This window comes from Equus quagga, chromosome 19 (assembly GCF_021613505.1).
Source record: "Equus quagga isolate Etosha38 chromosome 19, UCLA_HA_Equagga_1.0, whole genome shotgun sequence".
NCBI lineage: Eukaryota > Metazoa > Chordata > Mammalia > Perissodactyla > Equidae > Equus > Equus quagga.
This window is the reverse complement of record NC_060285.1, coordinates 31355349-31375184: the sequence shown is the minus strand read 5'-3', so window position 1 is coordinate 31375184 and position 19836 is coordinate 31355349. Positions and strand designations below refer to the sequence as shown.

Sequence of the window (19836 nt, the reverse complement as noted above, 5' to 3'; positions counted from 1 at the left end):
GGCTGGGAGGCCTAGATTCTAGAACAGGGCTACCCAAGTTTTCATCTCTACTCTGCCATGCACTAACCTTGCAGCCTTTGGAAAATAATTCCATTTTTCTGTACTTTAGTTTCCCCCCTGTAACATGGGCATGATAATAGAACCTACTTCACAGGCTAGTTGAGGACTAAATGGAGTTATGTATGTAAGGCACCTAGAAAAGAACTCGACAAACAGCACACCCTCACAAATGTGCACTATGGTTATGATCATTGCTGATTAGCCCAGAACAAGCAGCCCCAGTAGGGTCATTTCCAAACTTGAAGGATGGTGGTTCAAACCAAAACTCTGGGCACCATCCTTGATTCTTCCCATTCCCCTATTTGCACATCTAGTCTGTCAAGTCCTGTCAGTTCTACCAGGAAACATTCACTTCTCCCCATCTCATCTTGTACCACTACGGCTTGTACCAAGCTCCATCACTCCTGCCTGGAAGACTGCAAGGACCCTCTAAATAACCTTCTTTGTTTTCATGCTTGCTACTCACAACAGTGTGGTCTTCCGAGAATATAAAACATCACTACCTACTTAAAACCTCGGAATGCTTTCCACTACATTTACAGTAAAATGCATACTCTTGACCAAGACCTACAGGGCCCCATTTAATGCAGACTTGCCCACCTCCATGCTCACATCTTACCACGCTCTCTTCTCCCCACATTCCAGCTACCCTGGCCTCATTTCCCTTCCTGCAACATCCAAAATGTACCTGAAGCCCTATGATCTTGCTGGGCTCTGCAAAAGGCAAGTCTTTCTCATTATTCAGGACGCAGTTCAAATACCACTTTCTCAGAGAAACCTTCCCAGGTAAGCTGTCTTAGCTCCAGGACCCTCACATCACAGTTTTATTTCCAGTGAAACACTTTTCATCAGAAATTATCTTGATAACCCAATTAGTTTACTCTTTTATCACGTGTCCTTTCTGACAGAAATGTAAATGGTGTAAGGTCAAAGATTATAGTATTCTTGATCATCATTCTGATCTCTAGTATCTTGAACTGCTCCTCACTCATAGTACATGCTCCTTCACATTGGTAGACCACATGCATTGCAAACTGCTACTGAAGTATCCACAAAAATGCTCCTACAATCAAATTTTCTTTTATATAGTACAGGCCATGGTGGTAGCAATATCTAAATCGTTTGAATAGAGAACAAACTCAGGTATATGAGACAGGCACAGATGAAGTCTGGAAAATGTATGGTTCAATCCTCAGCAGATGGTGTTCATATACACACAGTGGAATTGCAACATCACCCACTAGTTTTGCCTATTATTTTTCTCCTACACTTGAGTTGAGCACCATAAGGTAGGTACTTTCAGCCACTCACTGTTTTGTCCAAAGTGGGTAGAGCAGTGCCAAGCACAGAGAAGCCTCTCATCAACATTTTTTAAAAGAATGAATGAAGGATAAACAGAAGAGTTTTTCTCATCAATTAGGCATAAACCATTGCCATACTTCTCACTGCTGGGTCCAATAACTGTTAAGTCCTAAGGATGGCCAGTGTGAGAAATGTTGCAACATTCTCTTAATTATCCAAAATGCGACATTAGCTAACTGCTTCTCTGTTTGAACTTTTAACCATTTTCCTTGTACCTTTAAAGACTTCTCTAGCTCCAAGAAAATGGAAAATGAAGATATAAAACCTGGGATAGACTGTAAGCTCCAGAAAGAGTAGAACAAGGTAACTGTTTGGCTCACCATCATATCTCTAGCCTGTAACACAGTACCTTGCTTGTAGTAAATGCTAAATAAGCAATTTTTAATGGATAAAAAACCAGTGGAAAATTACTTTCCTAGCAGATGTGGCCAAGGATGATAATAAACTAAAGTGCCGACCTGCCTATAAAACCCCCAGAGCTCTCTTTTAAAGGAACTAGATAAGTATAATGTGGAGTTACTTTCCTTTATTGACCCAACGGGGCATATTGAAAACAAAAAAAAAAACAATTACAGACCTGGAATCTACCCTTTCCTACAGCAAGTTCAAAGGAAGTCTACAATTCTGTACTTTATTTAGAAGTCAGTATAATACGCAACTGTAAATTTCTCCCTGTCATCCCTGTCATCCCAGTGAACTGCAATCCATCAAAATTCCTAAAGCAGCCATTCACAAAAAAATTGTTCATAGTGACTCTGCACTGGAAACACACAGGGAACATGATTTCATTTGGGAGCAGACACTTTCAGAAGTGATGACATAGATTAAGTTTTTAAAAGCTAATCTTATCTCCTCCCAAAGCATTAGTTGACTCTTATCTGTCATCCCCGCTAAAGCAGGCAGACAAAAAGAAGGCTCATAGAAGTTTTTTGTGTCATCCAGACCCATTCCTAGTCTGACTAAAGAATAAAACCGGCTACCTTTTCTTCTGAGTCACACAGGCATAGTATTGCTGCTCCCCCTCACACGACTTATTTGCAAGAAACAGAAAGTTGCATGCTAGCCTACCCATGAGCTGACTCAAATGACACTCCCCCACTCCCCCCAAATAGGTTTTATTATTGTATTTTTATGCTAATGAGCATGATTAAGTGGCAAGGTCTTTTATTCTAGTTTTCATCATGATATCCATGGAGTTATGCTTAGCATTCTCCATAATACCACTATGTAGGAGGAGACTCCAAATTCAGTAGAGAAAGGAAGATGTACAACAGAAATAAAAAAGGAGAAGACTTTACAATGTATCAGGATGTGAGTACAGGCATCATACTTTTTATTATTATTATTATTTTTAACAAAAGGTTCTGAGTTAACAATCTTCAAAGTAAACGTTAATTATTTTGTGTTCTGAAATTGTTCCTCAAAGAAGAGTTGGGAGGATTATCAATTAAGCTTCCTAGTTTAAAAAACAAAAGAAGAATATGGAAAATGTACTTTAAACCCTCAGGTCCTTAGTCTAAATAATGCCAGGAAAAGAAGAGAGGAACTTTCTCTTCGGGTCAGGAAAGAGGGTGAGCGGGTAACCACTGCAAGACAATCTCTTGGGTTTCTTTTCAAAGCAGCTGCTTTGCTGAATCAAAGAGTGGAGGAAAAAATGTAAACAGAAAGACTGCTTGGATCACAAAGAGACTCTCTCGCCATATGGGAGAGAAGGAGGATCTTTTACTGAGGAAATGAAGAGATGACTGTGCGAGCAGTGTGTTCAGCTAAATGAAATTTAAAAGATATGCTTCAGCTGCTGTATGAGTCGAGTGTCAAATCAGGACAAATCATTTTGCACATCCACTTCAGTGTTGAAGTTTTGTATGTTATCTCATCTCATTTATGGTATTAGTAGGACCTTTTGTTTGCCAATTGAGACAGGAGGTAGACTTTGCTCGGTGATATAATAATTATCTAAAACTTGACAGTTTTATGGGTTCCAGAAACCTTAACCTTTCAGTTCTACACCCTAAATCAAGAAGCTTACCTGATTTTTAAAAAGTAAAATATACTCGTGCTATGTGGTTGGATAACTTTAAAAACTGTAGAACTTTGAAAACTTGGCATCAAAAGTTTTATGATTTTTTTTTTTTTGAGGAAGATTAGCCCTGAGCTAACATCTGCCACCAACCCTCCTCTTTTTGCTGAGGAAGACTGGCCCTGAGCTAACATCCGTGTCCATCTCCCTCTACTTTATATGTAGGATGCCTGCCACAGCATGGCTTGGCAAGTGATGCATAGGTCCACACCCAGGATCCGAACCAGTGAACCCCAGGCCGCCGAAGCGGAACGTGTGAACTTAACTGCTGTGCCACTGGGCTGGCCCCCAAGAGTTTTCTGAATTTCTTAAAGTACACAAGATCTACACATCGTTACTTTAGAGCACTGTGTTGTAAAGCAGTGGTATTATTGCCTTGGGTCACTAAAATGGTGGCTTCTAATCACAGATGAAATTTGAAAACATCACTTCTTGTTAACCCTTCTCCAACCTTCTTCCTCTACACTTAAATCTATCTTTGATCTTAAGTACTGAAACATCATTTTTGCTAAATTCCTTACCCACATTTGTCTTACATCCTTAAATATCATTCAAATTGAACCACCTAAAACTTCTCATATTGCCATGTTTCTGTCTTTCATCACTTTCCAGATAAAGATTATACACATCAGGATCCAAAACTACATAACACCTTGTCCTTGTCTACTGCACCGGGTAACTATTAACAGGCACAAATGGGGCAAAGAAAACATGAAAGGAAGCATCTTGAACATGGGTGAGCTGGGGAGGAAGAATCCATTTTCTCTATTTATAACAGTCTTTTCATTATTATATATCCAAAAAATCTTATCTGGGCAAAAAAATAAGATGACAGCAATACTAGTACCAAGCAAGGGATTAGGAGCAAAAAGACCAGGTTTGTAGACTGACTAGTTGTAAGATGCTGAGCAACTTGTTCAACCTCGCTATGCCTACATTCTCCTGCAAAATGGAATATTCACACGACCTCCCTCACAGATGGAGAGAATCAGGGGAGATAAAGTATGTCGCACACTTAGCTCAGGATATGGCACATCGAATGAGCATCAGAATCAGCATTTTCTTCATCATCATCAACAGAATTATATACTAAAATCTCTTCTGGCTCTTAAACCCTCTATACATCTTGAATCAGCAAGCACCAACTGGTGCTTGCCATTCAACCTACTGTGTTATTTCCTTAAAGATGGCCAGCAACTTACCCCACCTTCCGTTTTTTAATCCAGTCTCCACTCTCTTATACAGCCCCAAGTGGCTGATTTATCATTGCTGTCTCCGAACAGAATTATGTTTGAACAATGCATGTACATTTGTGCGGGTGGTGTTACACACACGGTTACATGTGTTTCCAATTGGCATCAATGCATAATAGTAATGTTCTCAAGTTCCTCTTACCTTCCCAATCACCCTCCCAAGTGCCAACCCACGTGTCAATGAAGGTCAGCAGGTATAAAATCGATAAATACCCAGATCCATGCTTAAAATGCTGATAAGCACTCAGAATGTTGATAGTCAAAGATTTAGTCAAGGGGCCAGCCCCGGTGGCCAAGTGGCTATTAAGTTCGTGTGCTCCATTTCAGCAGCCCAGGGTTTTCCCGGTTTGGATCCTGGGTGCGGACATGGCACCACTTATGAGGCCACGCTGAGGTAGCATCCCACACAGCACAACCAGAAGGGCCGACAACTAGAATATACAACTATGCACTGGGTGGCTTCGGGGAGAAAGAAAAGAAAAAAAAAAAAAAAGATTGGCAACAGATGTTAGCTCAGGCACCAATATTTAAAAGAAAAAAAAAAGATTCAGTAAAAGATATATCTGGCATGATTCAATAACTCATAGCTTGGTTCAGAAAAGCTTGACCAAGATTTTGGTGCTATGCCACTAGCTGGGGATACCAATGAGAGGCAATTCAGCCAGGTAGACAGGTAAGTAAAAAGACAATTTCAGTATATGATTTTTTTTTTAATGCTATAGAAGCACAGGGTAAAATCACTGAACACGGGGGAATGGGAGGCGGGGAAGAATGGGAAACAGACATCAGGGAGGGCTTCCAGGAGGAGGAACGATCTCAGCTAAACAAGTGGAGGATGAAGAGGGGCTGTTGGCCTTTGAGACCAAGTGCAGTGTGGTGGGTATGTCACTGTACCACTGCACTTCATTAGGTGACACTGGAATGAAATTTACCACTCAGAAAGCGGAGGAGATCAGCAACAGCCAAATGACAGAGAACCGTGTATAGTGTGCTGAGGGTTTGGACTTTAACCTGCAGGTAATGCAGAGTCAGTGGAGGATTTTAACCAGGGTAGTGGCACAGTCAGACTTCCATTAATAACTGGAGATTGTGTGCATTAGAGCAAATCTTTAAAATTACAGAATTCACCATTCATTTTGTTGGATAATGGAACGGACATCCTCAGAGGGACTAAACGACACACCAACACTACATAGTTGAATTGAGGACATGGATCACCTGTGTAGTCAGCAAGTTCTTGTTCTGATTTTCCCACATTACCCCTCAAATGACAGGACAGCAATTTTCAGGAAAAGATGCCAAACTAAGCCCCTTGGTAATCCAATTCTTCTACTGAACAATTTATAAAAATAACCCATGCCAATGATTCTGTCCCATTCTCCTCTGAGACTTCAAAGAATAGACTTACACTTTATTTTTCTTTTTCAACATTTAAAAGAGATTTCACTTCTTGGTTTCACAGTCTTGGTTCAAGTTTTTGTGTTACACCCTAGTCTGAACCGAACCCCAAATTACTTCACACATTTCTGGGTTGGTAACTGAATCACTGAGGGAGCAACAGTCAAAGATTCAGTCAAGAAACCGCCAGAAACAGCCTTACGACCATACAATGTTAGAAAGTAGGAGCTGTTTTTCGTCTTTCACAAGTGCTTTGAACAAGTCAGCACTCCATCAGAAGGAAATAACAGTTTAATATTCTGTCAAAGAATGGGATCTTTGTTTACCTGAAGAAACGGACAGATAAAAGGAACTTGCGTCTGTCTTGACTGGTACAAAACCTACCTGAAGATTAACCTGGATAATCAAGCCCTTACACTCTAATGACAACCACTCACAAGAAAATAAAACCTGAATTCATAAGGAAGACATCTCCAATCTGTTGATCCTACACACTTACTGAATTCAACACATGCCAAAAAAAAAAAAAAAAAGGCTTTGAATGCAAAAACCCATTCTGCTTGAAAGCAGCTAGCTAGCATTTACCTAGGTTTTCTGGGTATCTGGCACGGTACTAGCCCTTCTTGGGTACTGGCTCATTTAATCCTCACAACTACCTGGGGATTGGACACTATTATAAGCCTCATTTTACAAATGGGAAAATCAGAATGTTAGGAGAATCAAGTGACTCAAAGTCACCCAATTTGAAGAGATGACGCCAGATCTATGAGTCTCCAAAGCCATTAAAATATACTATACATAAAGTAGTTTGGGGCTCATTTTGGAAGATACTAATAAACACAAAGTTTCATGTATTTAGAAAGTTTGAGGTTTTTTGCTGTTGTTGAGGAAGATTGGCCTTGAGCTAACATCCATTGCCAATCCTCCTCTTTTTGCTTAAAGAAGATTGTTGCTGAGCTAACATCTGTGTCAATTGTCCTCTATTTTGTATGTGGAACACCATCACAGCACGGCTTGATGAGTTGTGTGCAGGTCTGCACTGGGATTTGAACAAGTGAACCCCGGGCCGCTGAAGTGGAGCAGCAAACTTAACCGCTAATGCCACTGGGCCAGCCCCAAAAGTTTGGGCTTTTCATCCCTAAGACTTAGAATGATAATACAACCCTAGGTCTGTGAATGGAACAGCACAGTCTACAGAGCACTACTCTATTAATTACCTCTCAACTCTCAAAACAACTTGTGTGTGTCAGCATCTTTCATTACAAAGGAGAATGCTAACCCCGATCCAGGCCATTTACTAATCTCAGTTCAGGGTTACACGATCCTATTCTCATAACCTCCCCTAATCTCGTTCTGCTTTTCAATGACTACAGGTTTTACATTATTATAGCCATCATCCAAATGGAGCAAACTGAGGCAGAGAGGACAGTCTGATGCATATTGATCTGTTTGCTGGCATAAGCCAGTCCCTAAAGATGAGATATACCACTTGAACATCAGTTCTGGGTCAGCCAATTTCCATATATTATCTGATTTAATCTTCCTATTCTTCCAGCCATGGACTATCACCCCATTATACATATGAGGACATCGAGGCCTAGAGAAAGAAAGTTGGAGCCTGCGCATGGTCTTGGTGTATATAACAGATCTAGGATGTAAGCCTCACTATGTCTAACTCCAAAGTCCACGCTCCTTCGAGTGTCTATGAGGCCAATGAGTCAAACACTTTGCACAAACATAATTTAGTGCTTAACAGCATAGCCGGAAAACATGTGTTAAGTCTCAAAAATATTTTCATAATAACCCAATTCTGTGAGTGACAATCACAAAGCAGGTATACAACATACTAGTTCCAGGTTTAAAAAGTAAGAAAGGGAGGGAGGAGGGAGGGAAATGGGAGGATGGAGGGAGAAAGAAAAGCTGCAAAGTGTTATTATTCTATGTTACAGAAGAGGAAGTTAAGGTTAAGAAAAGATTAAGCAAAGTTAAACAATTTGCCTAAGATTCCTTGGTAAGCTGGAGTCAAGAGCCAGAGGTAAAACCTAGATGCTTTTGACACAAAAGCCATGTGCTTTCCATTTTCCCTTGATGAGCGGCTCTATTTCTCTTGATGCTGAAAATGACTTCTCCCCCCAGAGAGGGAAAAGTAGGAAATCACTCACCAATTCATGGGAAGGACCCATGTTCTGTCCCCCCAGTTCGAGGTATAGCACAGAGTTTAAAAACGCAGGCTCTCGTTCCAGACCGCCTGGTTCACAAGCCAGCTCCACCACGTATTAGCTCTGTGACCTTGGGCACATGATAGAAAGAAGTAACTTTGCTCTAGGTAAACTATCTTGCGATTATAATTATACACATTTAGCTCTCTTTTAGTTTTTGTTGAAGTAGGGAAGGAAAACAATTAAGTTATCCAGGACTAAAGTGAATTTGAAGCCTGAGTTATTTGGATAAATGGCCTCAACTTTCCCTTTCATTCTGATGCGGAGACTTTGCAATTAAAGCCACTTTCTTTAAGAAAGGAGTCATCACTGTTGATAAGCTTACCATTTGTTCAATGCTAATGACAACAGCAAATATAGTAAATAATAAGTATAGTAATAGTGACTGGACTAAGGGCTTTTTGTGGATTATTTCATTTAATCTTCATAACTACTGTTAGAAATGTACTATTGCTCTCCCTATTTGGCAGATGGGGAAACTGAAGCTCGGAGGATTATGTGCTTTAGCCAACCAAAGCAGGACATCCAACTGCAGTCTGTTTGGTTCATCACACCTCTGCTCTGTTGTCTCCTTCACACTCATTCAGATGATGCCAGGACCTTCCAGGCAACGCCTTCATTTCCACCAAACTGCTGATGAGAAAGTTACATAGCAATGCTGCTGATAAGGGTGCTCCAACAGTCATTCATTTAAAAAATTGCAACATCAATACAGAAAATGCATTTTTACTATTCATGCAGTTGGACTGACAAGGAATTACAAAGCAAAGGTCAGAACTTAAATGGCTGGTGGTTCTAAAACCCAGACAGGAGCATAAAGACATTATTCTTAAATAGTTTTCTAATATGATCACAGTCACTTAAAACTGTCTTCAAAAATAGCCTGAAAACAGGGTCAGAGCAAATCGATTAAAGTAATTCCTGAAGCATCTTCTTTTCCAAGAAGTTATTATGAAATATAATTTTAAAGTATTTTAAAACCTGCCCTCTGCCGACAAAAGTACCATTTTGTATAACACACACCAAAGTTTGGACAGTAATTCTTAATTCCATAAAGTCAAATGGCAATTTACAGGTTATAAGGGTCCTCCCTCACAACAGTCAGATGAGGCAGGCATCTGACAGGTAGGGTGATGGAGGTGGCAGAGGCTGGGGACCAAGCCCAGGCTCCCTGGCTTTGGGAGTGATGTTGCTCTGCCACAACCATTTACTCTCCTGGGTGGTACTGACGAATTAAGTCAGAAGCAACCTGTCACTCACCCAGACACTCAGCTTTGTCTGCTCTCAGTCTTCTCCATATAAGATTAAAAGCCATCATCTGCACACACAATTAAAAAAAAGAGCTCAAGCCTTACAGATTGTAAGTAGACCTAAATACTGGAGCGTTCTATGAAGTGGTAAAGTGGAAAGTAGTCTTTACAATTAGACAGCCTCGGCTTCAAATCCAAGCTCTTCTACTTCTTTGCATTTCTTTTCTTTTAATCCTGGGCAAGTTTTCTTAATCTCTCTGAACTTTAGTTTCCTCATTTGTTAAAAAAGTGATATCAATAATAATACCTACTTCATAACATCTTTTTGTTAGAAGTCTGTGGCATGGTGCCTCATCCATGGTCAGTAATCAACAGATACCGACTAGTCTTATTACTTCCCTTTTCAATAAACTGCTTTTTCTCTTCGTAAGCAGCTTGCCTTTTGCCTATTTTGTATAACTGTTTCCTTTCACAGAAAGGGGAGAAAGGTAAAGAAGATAAAATTGAGGGAAAAACTTGTTTAATTTGCTAAGAGGGCTGATGAGGGTTCAAGAAAGTAGATAATGTATAAACAAGGCAGTTAAGGTCCTAATCTCTAAAGATTATTTTAATTCATTTATTCCTGTAAGCCCCACAGCCAAAACCAGGAATTGCTAACAATGAATTTATTTCTTATAGCATGTGGACATTTGCTGTAATGTTTTGTGATTTGCTATTCTAGCAGAGAAGGAAATATTTACTAAGTGCAAGCCACCGTGCTGTTAGACGGTCTCTCTCAATCATCACATCAATACTACTACTAAGTAGTTATTTCTGCACCCATTTTAAAGACTGGGAAAGTAAACACCTACTGAAGGTCACACAGTTAGTAAGTAGCAGAACCAACACCCCATTTGATCTATCACTCAATACAATGTTTTCTATTTTCTCACATGGCCTTCAGTTTCGCTAAATGATTTTGCATATCCACTGAAATCTATTGCTGTAAACGCTGAGCAAAGTAAACTTTCCAATCGTCACCCATCACATTTCTGTGTATAACAGATCCAATACAGTAGCTAAAATTTGCCTTCCGTTAAAAAAAGAAAACCTTCTAAAAAACAATGTATCAACACCTAACAACCTGAATCAGGCATTGATTCATTCCACAAAATTTAATATATATTTATTGAGCATCTAGTCTGAGCCACTTGAATCATGAAATTTTTCTTGTCCAAATTCTATTACTGGCAGCTGTTTTTAGTATCTGAGTTGCATTTATTTGTTTGTTTGTTTGAAGTGACATTAACCTTTTTTTTTTCTTCTAGGAAGATTGGCCCTGAGCTAACATCTGTTGCTGATCTTCCTCTTTTTCCTCTCCCCAAAGCCCCAGTGCTTAGTTGTATATCCTAGTTGTAGGGCCTTCTAGTTCTCCTATGTGGGATGCTGCCTCCGCACAGCTTGATGAGCAGTGTGTAGGTCCACGCCTGGGATCCGAACCCGCGAACCCTGGGCCACCAAAGTGGAGTGTGCGGACCCAACCACTATGCCGCCACCCTGCGGGTCCCTGAATTGCATGTGTTTTGATTCAATGTTCCTGTAAACAGAATGCATATCTTTGAGGTACTGAATAAGCCAGACAAATGCACTGTGGTTGTGCCAGCTACATCTCTTTGGATATTAATCTTGGTAATAAACACTTGGAGTTGGCAGAGGAAAGACCTTACCTTAGTTGCCTTATCTGTGAAATGGGATTAAAAAAATAGTACCAATCTCCCAGAAGAAAAGTCCTATGAACTAATCTTGGAAATGTTCTCTACTAAGTGCCATTTTGGCATGATCTTATTATCAGGGTGATTTGATTTTATAAAACAATGATGGAAGCTATTTAAAATGGCTACACATTTAAATGTCAAACACTGGACACATACAGTAGGCCCCCGTTATCTTTGGTTTTACTTTTTGCAGTTTCAGTTACCCACTGTCCATGAGATCCAAAAATATTAAATGGAAAATTCTAGAAATAAACAGTTCATAAGTTATTGCGTGCTGTTCTGCATAGTGTGATGAAATCTCGAGCCATCCCACTCCATCTCGCCCAGAATGAGAATCATCCCATTTCCAGCATTATCCACGCTGTACACAGTACCTGCCATTAGTCACTTAGTAGCCACCTCTGTTATCAGATCAACTGTCATAATATCGCAGTGCTTGTGATCAAGTCACCTTTATTTTACATAATAATGGTCCCAAAGCACAAAAGTAGTGATGCTGGCAATTTGGATATGCCAAAGAGACCCTGTAAAGTGCCTCCTCTAAGTGAAAAGATGAAAGTTCTCAACTCAAGGAAAGAAAAAGAATTGTATGCTGAGATTGCTAAATTCTATGCTAATTTTTATTACAGTATACTGTTATAACTGTTCTATTTTCTTAATAGATATTGTTGTTAATCTCTTACTGTGCCTAATTTATAGATTAGACTTTATCATAGGTATGTATGTATAGGGAAAAACATAGTATATCTAGGATTCAGTATTATCCTGGTTTCAGGTATCTACTGGGGTCTTGGAACATATCCCCTGCGGATAAGGGGGGATTGTTGTATTGTGATCATTTATCTTTCTAATGAGCAGTAGAATGACATGTGTTAGAGTCAGTCCTCCACCTGACAGAACACATCGGAGATCTCTGCATAGGGCCGACTGAATACAGCTTTCTAAAATCACCAGAGACCCAAACTGAAGCAATCACAGAAGTTTTAATTGGTCATCAAAATGGGAAATCCCTAATGCATTGACTATTTCAGAAGCATTAAATTGTAGGTTTACACAGAACCACAAACAATGATGGGTGACTGCTGATGTTTGTTTTGCAATCTTTAGGTTTTCTAGATCACATTAAAAACCATTTCATATGAAACATCTCTTTCCTTCTTCCCTCTGCCCATCTATAGCTCTGCAGTGAATACAAATTTTAGCAGCCATCCATATGGGCACATATCCCAGAAGGGGGGGGCAAGGCCTTTATAACACAACCCACTTTCTCTGCAACACTCTTCTTGGAAACCATAATCTGTGTTTTGGCAAGGCAGTTGTCTAGGAAGGCGTTGAGAAAGGGACTCCAAGGAAACAGTGGAAACTCAGCACAAGGGGCTCCCTCACAAGACAGCCACTATTAAATTGTAATTTTTAGAGGCAACCTGGTTTATTATCACTCAAACATTCATATTTAGATGAAACAAGCCAATTACGAGATGTGATTCAGTCCTGGGGTTTGGTAAAGGCAATTAAATGAAAAGGTTCTTGGCTTCCAAGCGATTTTACTTCGAGGCGTAAGAGAGGCAAAAGTTCTAAGCACCCACAGGGCTTTTGTTCAGAAGATGAACTTATGTTCCTGAAAGGGCAACAGAGAATGCGTATACAAAACAAACACAACAACCCCCTCCGGGCCATGCTCTTTCCTCCCAGGTCTGCAGCGGGGGCACATTATTCTGTGGGGTGCCATTTCTGGAAAGGTGAAGGAGGCTGAGACTTGCTTTCTCAAGTGAGCAATGACGATAGGTTTGCTCCCGCTGTCATCTTTTACATCCTTTTGCATGGTCACCCTAGAGAGCAAAGGCATTCTTTGCAAGGCAACTGCTGGATTTTTGAGCTGCCGTCTGTGCACCCAGAACACAGAAAAGGCACCTAACTGCCAGCATTAAGGCCACATTCTAATGAGCAGCACTGAAAACCCCAAGATGACAGCCACACCTGCAAAGTCAAGTGCCGAATTCTTGCACCCATATAACCAAAAGATGGCTGCAGCTGCTTACTTGACTGTCTGGATCATTGTCTCAGTTCTGAACTTTGTTTTAATGGGTGCTGACTAGACTTTGCCAGTGCTTAGAGGAGGGGAACATTATCATCATTGTCCAGGCTCTATTTTCTGAGGAATCCATGGTCTCTTGACTGGAGGAGGGGTCCAGCTAATCTTTGAATATTCTTACGTCAACAATGAGAAAAGGACTGTTGTGGCATCTGACTTCTAAAGAAAACCTGCTACTGGGCTTGCCCCAACTCTCAGCTGATGTCAGTCCAAGAAAGAAGTTAGGAAAGGAGGAAGGCGGAGGTGTTCCAGAAATGGTATTGAAGCTGCAAAAAGCCAGAGCAAGGAGAGGCTTGGCCAAGTGTCACCCACAGGAACTGTCTTTCTCTTAGGCAGAAAGACTGCTCCCTCCCAGTCCAGCCTCTGTCTCCAGCTGCAGACCCTCCTCTTTACTATCTTCCCAGGATTAACTCTAGGGCGAGATTCAGAGATCTGTGACTTGCCTAAGACTTGTCGCAGACCTCTGAGACTCAATGACTGGCAATGGAGCCAGAGCCAAGTGCAGGACCCATCCCTCTGCTCCTCCTCACTAACGCTCTTTCTACTACATGAGCAGACTCTCCATTTCTACTCCGTGCACACAGATAGTGGAGACTGCGGGGGCAGAAAAGAGAAGCAAATATAGGGAGGCATTCATTACCTTTTGTAAGCTTATCCCCTCTGTCTGACTTTGTCTTATGAATCTTCCTCACTTATAGAACTTAAAGATTAGAAGAAAGAAAAGATACTCTTCAACTGTGGATATTGCTAAAATAGGAAAGTGTTGATATCATTCTTGTTATAGAGAAATATCAAGCAGCAGGTGAAATGCTAAAAGTAGAACAGTCTAAATTTAAATCTCCTTCATTTCTCCGGATTGGCTGGTTCATAATTATAAAACAATGGTTATAATTTGTATTCACACAAAAGCAATGGCTACATAAATCTCAGAACCAAAGGAAGCTTAAATGCCACCTCGTTCAAACCTCTATTTCACTTGTATCTTAGAAATAGAGAATTTTAGACCTGGAAGGGACTTAGAAATCTCCTAGTCCTACTTTTTCATTTTACAGCTGAAGAAACTGAGGTTCAGAGAGATTCAAATACCTTCTCAAAGTCATACGACTTAGTATCCATGCTAATAAAAGAACTCCATCCCGTGATATCCAGGTCAATGTGGCAGCATAGAAAAATAGTAAGATGTAACAGAAAGACAAAGAGAGCTCCATAAAGAAAAGTCTTCCTTTAAATGATACACATTGTGATTTTAAAAGAAGAATCATGAGCCTAATTATAAGAAAATCACCTCCCAGTACCTCCTTTTTTCTGGACAGAAGGAAATAGGTAGAGATGGGATAATGACAATTCTCTCAAATTCCCAGCCCTTGTAACAGTTCGTAGCATGCTCATAATGAAGTGAAAAGGAAAAACACCTTGCTGCATCTCTAACTCAGTAAGGCTACAGTCAATGGTTTCTATGAGACAAAGTCTATACAAAATAACCCTGAAAACAGCACCTATTATAAAAGCATCCTGGCATTCTCTCAATTTGTTTCATAAATTGTTCTGACTACACAGGTGACTAACACCCAAAACAGAGTCTCCTGCAGCTGCTTGTGATTCATGTACTAGAAAACAAAGATAAAAAAGATCACACCTCAGAGATTTATATCCAAATGCCTTACCCTGATTTACAAAAGGGACCATTAAGGTAATCAAGAAAAGGACAAAAAAAAAAATCTCCCAAACTTGCATAATGAAAAAAAAAGTCACTGAATGTTGCCTGGTAAAGACAATAAAGACACCCTGTAGAAACGAATGCCTGGCTCAAGGGCAAGTACAAGAACACCAGGGGATAGGAAGCTGACCAAGTCTCTTTAGTCTAAAATAAAATCAAATAAACCCTCAGAAATGTACAAGGGGAACTTGGAAAGCATGAGTGTGGAAATATGGAAGTGAATCAGAGACTGATAATATTTCCACCTTTTTGATTTCTATTTTCACTTCTAATTCTCTCATTCATTTTCACTTTTAAAGAAAAACTGTAAAGAATTTAATATTTCTCATGCCACGTATAGCCTCTGTTTTCACACATTCCTGGTTTGATGTGTGTTAACTACAGTCCATAAACAGATACCAGCCTCCAACAGGAGGCAATCATACAGATCCAGATGTACAAAACCTTGGTCTCTGTGATTTGCTGGGAAAGCATCGTTTACCTGCAATTGCCAGTTTTTCTCTGGTTTGTAAGTTAGCCAGCAGGCAATTCTTTTCTAAGGGACAATAAATTCATACTGTAATTGTAGTAAGCCACTGTCCTGGGACAAAGACATACATAAAATCTCTTTAGTCTTTACCACCACCATGTGAAAAAAATCTTTATAACTATTTTATAATCATTGTACAGATTACAAAACGGAAATCCCAGTAAGTTTAACCATTTGCCCAAGGTCATCTGTCTCACCAGCGGTAGAACAGGAATTAGAATCTAAGTCTTCAAAAGCTAGAGCCTAGGATCTTTCCACTATTTCTTAGGTGCTCTTCAGTCACGGATGGGGAAGGACACGTGCAGTAGTGTGGGGTTCAACAGATCATGCAAGAAACCTCCAATACTCAGACCAGCTATTTGGGCAGGGATTTTTTTTTTCTATTATTTATGCGGATGGAAAGATTTCAATCGCCTATCATTAAAGAACAAATGTGACTCACAATTTGCTATCTTCAAAGCAGCAGTTACATAAATACAATTTAGCAATTTTAATTGGTTTGGCTCAGGCCTTCCGATTTCCATATGGTTATTTTCCTTGTTTTATGTTCAATGTAATCGACAGCACTTGAGTTTTAAAGTCTTGGCAGAATGTATCAATTAAAAGCTACATAAATTAGAATTAGTCAAAGCACACATGCCAAATTGAGTGATTTTAAGGACAAGATTAAAAAGTGCTCTTTTCATAAATGTTAATTTTTTTTCTATAAACACACATCATTATCCAGATGACAAACTTCATACAGACAAAAGAAGGATATTTTCGTTGGAATAACAAAAGCTAACAAGCATTCTATTGCTTCTTCTCTGAGCACTAATGTGTGCCTAAAATGGCCTTTTCTATACTGTCTGTGAGATGAATTTTTCCTGTTTTAGTATTTCTAAAACTGACAGCATTCATGAAACTCTCACAAATCATCTCAAAACTAAAAAATAAGTACAACATTGATAAAAATGGTGCCAGGCCCATTAAACTGATAGCATTTTGCCAATTGATCTTGTAAAATATGCTACCCAATTATTATTTAATATACCAGTATATCAGAGGATTATGTTGACTAAAATGATTAAACACTGAAATAGATGTTCTTTCTAAGCCAGAGCCACAATTCCCTTCAGAAACTGTAGAACCACACAATATGAATAAAACAATCAGAAATGTGAAAAATGCAAAACACCCACTTCTACAGACTTGTGATTAAATTTATTGTTACAATTGCTCCTCCTGTAGTTAAGACTACTACTGCCCATGTAATTATTTTCCAAATACTGAAGTCCACCACACGTGCTAAATAAATGAAAGAATCATTTATCAAACCCCAAGTGGTTATGGATGGAATTTCCAAACTTATTTAGCTTGACTGAAAGGCCAGAATGCCTGGTGTCCCTGTGACTCTTGGACACCTGCATAATTCAAGTTAAAGTTTATTATTATCACTATTATTAAATTTTCTTTTTATATCTTGGGTGATGGGAGAGTACAGAACCATTTGCCTTATAATAGAATATTGGTAGTGATGCCATCTTTATAAATGACTATTTAAACTACTGAATATTAATAGATACTCCTCCCTGGCAAGGATACCATTTGATTCAGTAGAACAAGTGATCTGACTTAGTGTCTGATTTTCTTATGCTACTCTCCATCTATACAGAGGTGCACAGTTCATTTCTTTGTAACTTTTGCATTAGGAAATTTAACAATATGAAGGAAGATCTAATCCCTCCCCCAATTCCACGGATTATTTTATTGATTCCGTGCCATTTCCAGTGTCCCCTTTTTCAGTGGCAAGAATGTGGAATTATTAGAAGTATCCTTAAAGGAAACCTTGAAGGTCACTGGATCCCAGGCAATGAATGCCTTCATTCAACAAGGACACTGCCCTCCTTTGCCTGCAAGCCCTTTAACATCAGCAAGTCCCCCCAAAGGGCTTGCACTTTAACTTGGTCCCAGCAGGTCACATTTCTAAAATACTTAGCCGTCTCAAATGTCCCTGGTCGGCAGCACTGAGTCACCAATGCCACAGTGTTTCAAGCTAGATCAACCTCTAGCTGTCAATGGAATTATTCCATGTAATCCGATTTACACAGCCATTTAATCAAAGTGAGAAAGGAGATTACAGAGCTCACATTTGTTTTGCAAAGCAAGGGTGCAAGGATCAGCCATCCTCCTGACTCTCACAGTGACTTGAGGGCACATCGCCCCCCTTTGGCCTGTTGGTCATTAACCTGATCTGTCTCCAGTGTTCTTGTTTAAATAGGAACGGTTAGGCTCTTTCCCTGAACTAGAAGGTAGCGGTTTCTCCATCCAGATCTCACCACTACCATTCACGTGGGAAGATGCTACTATTACAAGGATTTGGTTCCCCGCCCTCGCTTACCTTTCCACAAAGCAGAATGCTTGTACAAATCAAGGAATTACATTAAAACTTTCGTTTTGTTGCCAGAGTCCTTAACATTTGCATTTTAACAGCACACACTGCTGATTTCCAAGTGTGGCGTTCAGGGCTTTGCCAATAAACTAACCTGCCTGCAAGAGAGGAATCTGCGCTTGTCTCCTCTCCGTCTTAGGCTGACACTCTAGAGACGACACAAACCTCTTTTCTGCCAGGCCATGTCCCTTCCCCCTGCACACCGGTGCAACGGGCTCGATTCTTCCTACTTCCTTCTGAATGTGTACACTTCCCAGGCCTAGATATCTACTTAAAATACGATACGAAGCAGGTCATTTAGTAGAGCATTTTCAGCACATGGATGCCTTCACTCTAAACAGACGATTTGTACAAACCCCCAATTTCCCTTTTTCCCCACCACTTCCACCCCTTCGATACATTTCAGGAACTGCAATCTCCGACAGAACCTCTCGGGGGTGAAAGGGCAGCCTTACCCAACCCGCAGCAGATACACAGAGAAATTCCTAAGGGGAGAAGCGGGAAGAGGTAAGAACTGCAGCGGTGAAAGAACCACTGATGGAAGCACCGTGGCGGCCCTTCCTAAAGGACAAGCCAGATATCTGCTTCAAGGGAAAATAAAATCTAATTGTAACTCCGGGCGGTGCTTTACTCACAGTGTTTATGTAGAATGCACAATTTAGCAGCATTGGGAATTACCGCAATAACTATCATTAGAGGTGCCCATTGGAAAAGAAACAGAAAACTTTTTCTCTTCTATAAAGGAAGAAAGTGGGCGCAATGTGGAGGTATTACCCCGTCTGGAGCTCTCTGCGGAGCTCACCCAGAGCCGCGAACCTGCCAACCCCGACCGGAGCCAAGTTTCCCGGGCCGGCCGGGAAGGTTCTCCGCCCCGCGGAGCGCTGCCGCTGAGGAACTCCGGGTTGGCTTCGCTCCCGGGGCTACACCCGCGTCCCTACCAGCCCCGCGCCTGGCTGCGGGCTGCACAAAAACCTGGGTGCAAGAGAGCGAGTGTGGCGCGCGGGGAGCTGTTTTTTAATTTCCCGGAATCCACGGGAAAATGTCTCCCGTGCAAAGCCATGCCTTCCTGTGGTAACTTGAACGCCCCGGTCAAAGTGCAGATCCTTCCATCTTACGGGAACTGCGGTTCCCGACTGACAGCTCCAAACTTAACGGTGGCGCCTCCAAACTTGACGCCCGTTCCCTCGCATCACTCCCACTCCTCCTCCTCCTCCTCGCTCGGGCTCACCCTGGCCGGGCGGCTCCGGCTCGCACGCCACGCTCGCCTCCCCCGCACCCTCCTGGCTCGCCAGGCAGGTCCAGCCCGGCCCGGCCTGGCAGCCGGTGCCGGGACGCGCCGGCGTCTCCCGGGCCCCGGGCGCGATTTTCATGGAGAACCGGCGAGCTCCCGGGCGCGCCCTACTCACTTGTGTCTTCTTCATAAGGAAAGGCAGCGCTGTGATCCAGCCCAAGCAGCGGTGTGGCGACTGCGTTTAGCTGTTCTGGAGCTCCAGCATATTGCACGAGCAGCGGCTGCAGATAGTCCACGCATTGGGCAGCCCGAGCGCAGCGCCCTCTCTCCGGCCCGTGATGCCCGCGGCGCTCCCGGTCCCGGCGCGAGGCGGCGAGTGAAGCCCGGCCGGCCCGCCGCCAGCACTTTTATATAGCTCCCTCCCGCCTGCTCCGGACACGCCTCCTTCCCTTCCGGAGCC

The 19836-nt window shown here is 41.3% G+C and overlaps 1 protein-coding gene across 4 annotated transcripts in view; it reads right to left on the bottom strand.

The window, feature by feature from the left end:
- The window catches only part of KITLG (KIT ligand), an 85644-nt gene extending 65897 nt beyond the window's left edge, over positions 1-19747 (bottom strand). Inside the window, exon 1 of one of the 4 annotated variants that reach the window (XM_046646306.1) lies at positions 19552-19747. In XM_046646306.1, coding sequence (XP_046502262.1) covers positions 19552-19566 — 15 coding nt within the window. In that variant the 5' untranslated portion in view covers positions 19567-19747. The remainder of the gene's footprint in view (positions 1-19551) is intronic. The other 3 variants (XM_046646304.1, XM_046646307.1, XM_046646305.1) reach the window with 3 other exon arrangements.
- Positions 19748-19836: the final 89 nt, after the last annotated feature.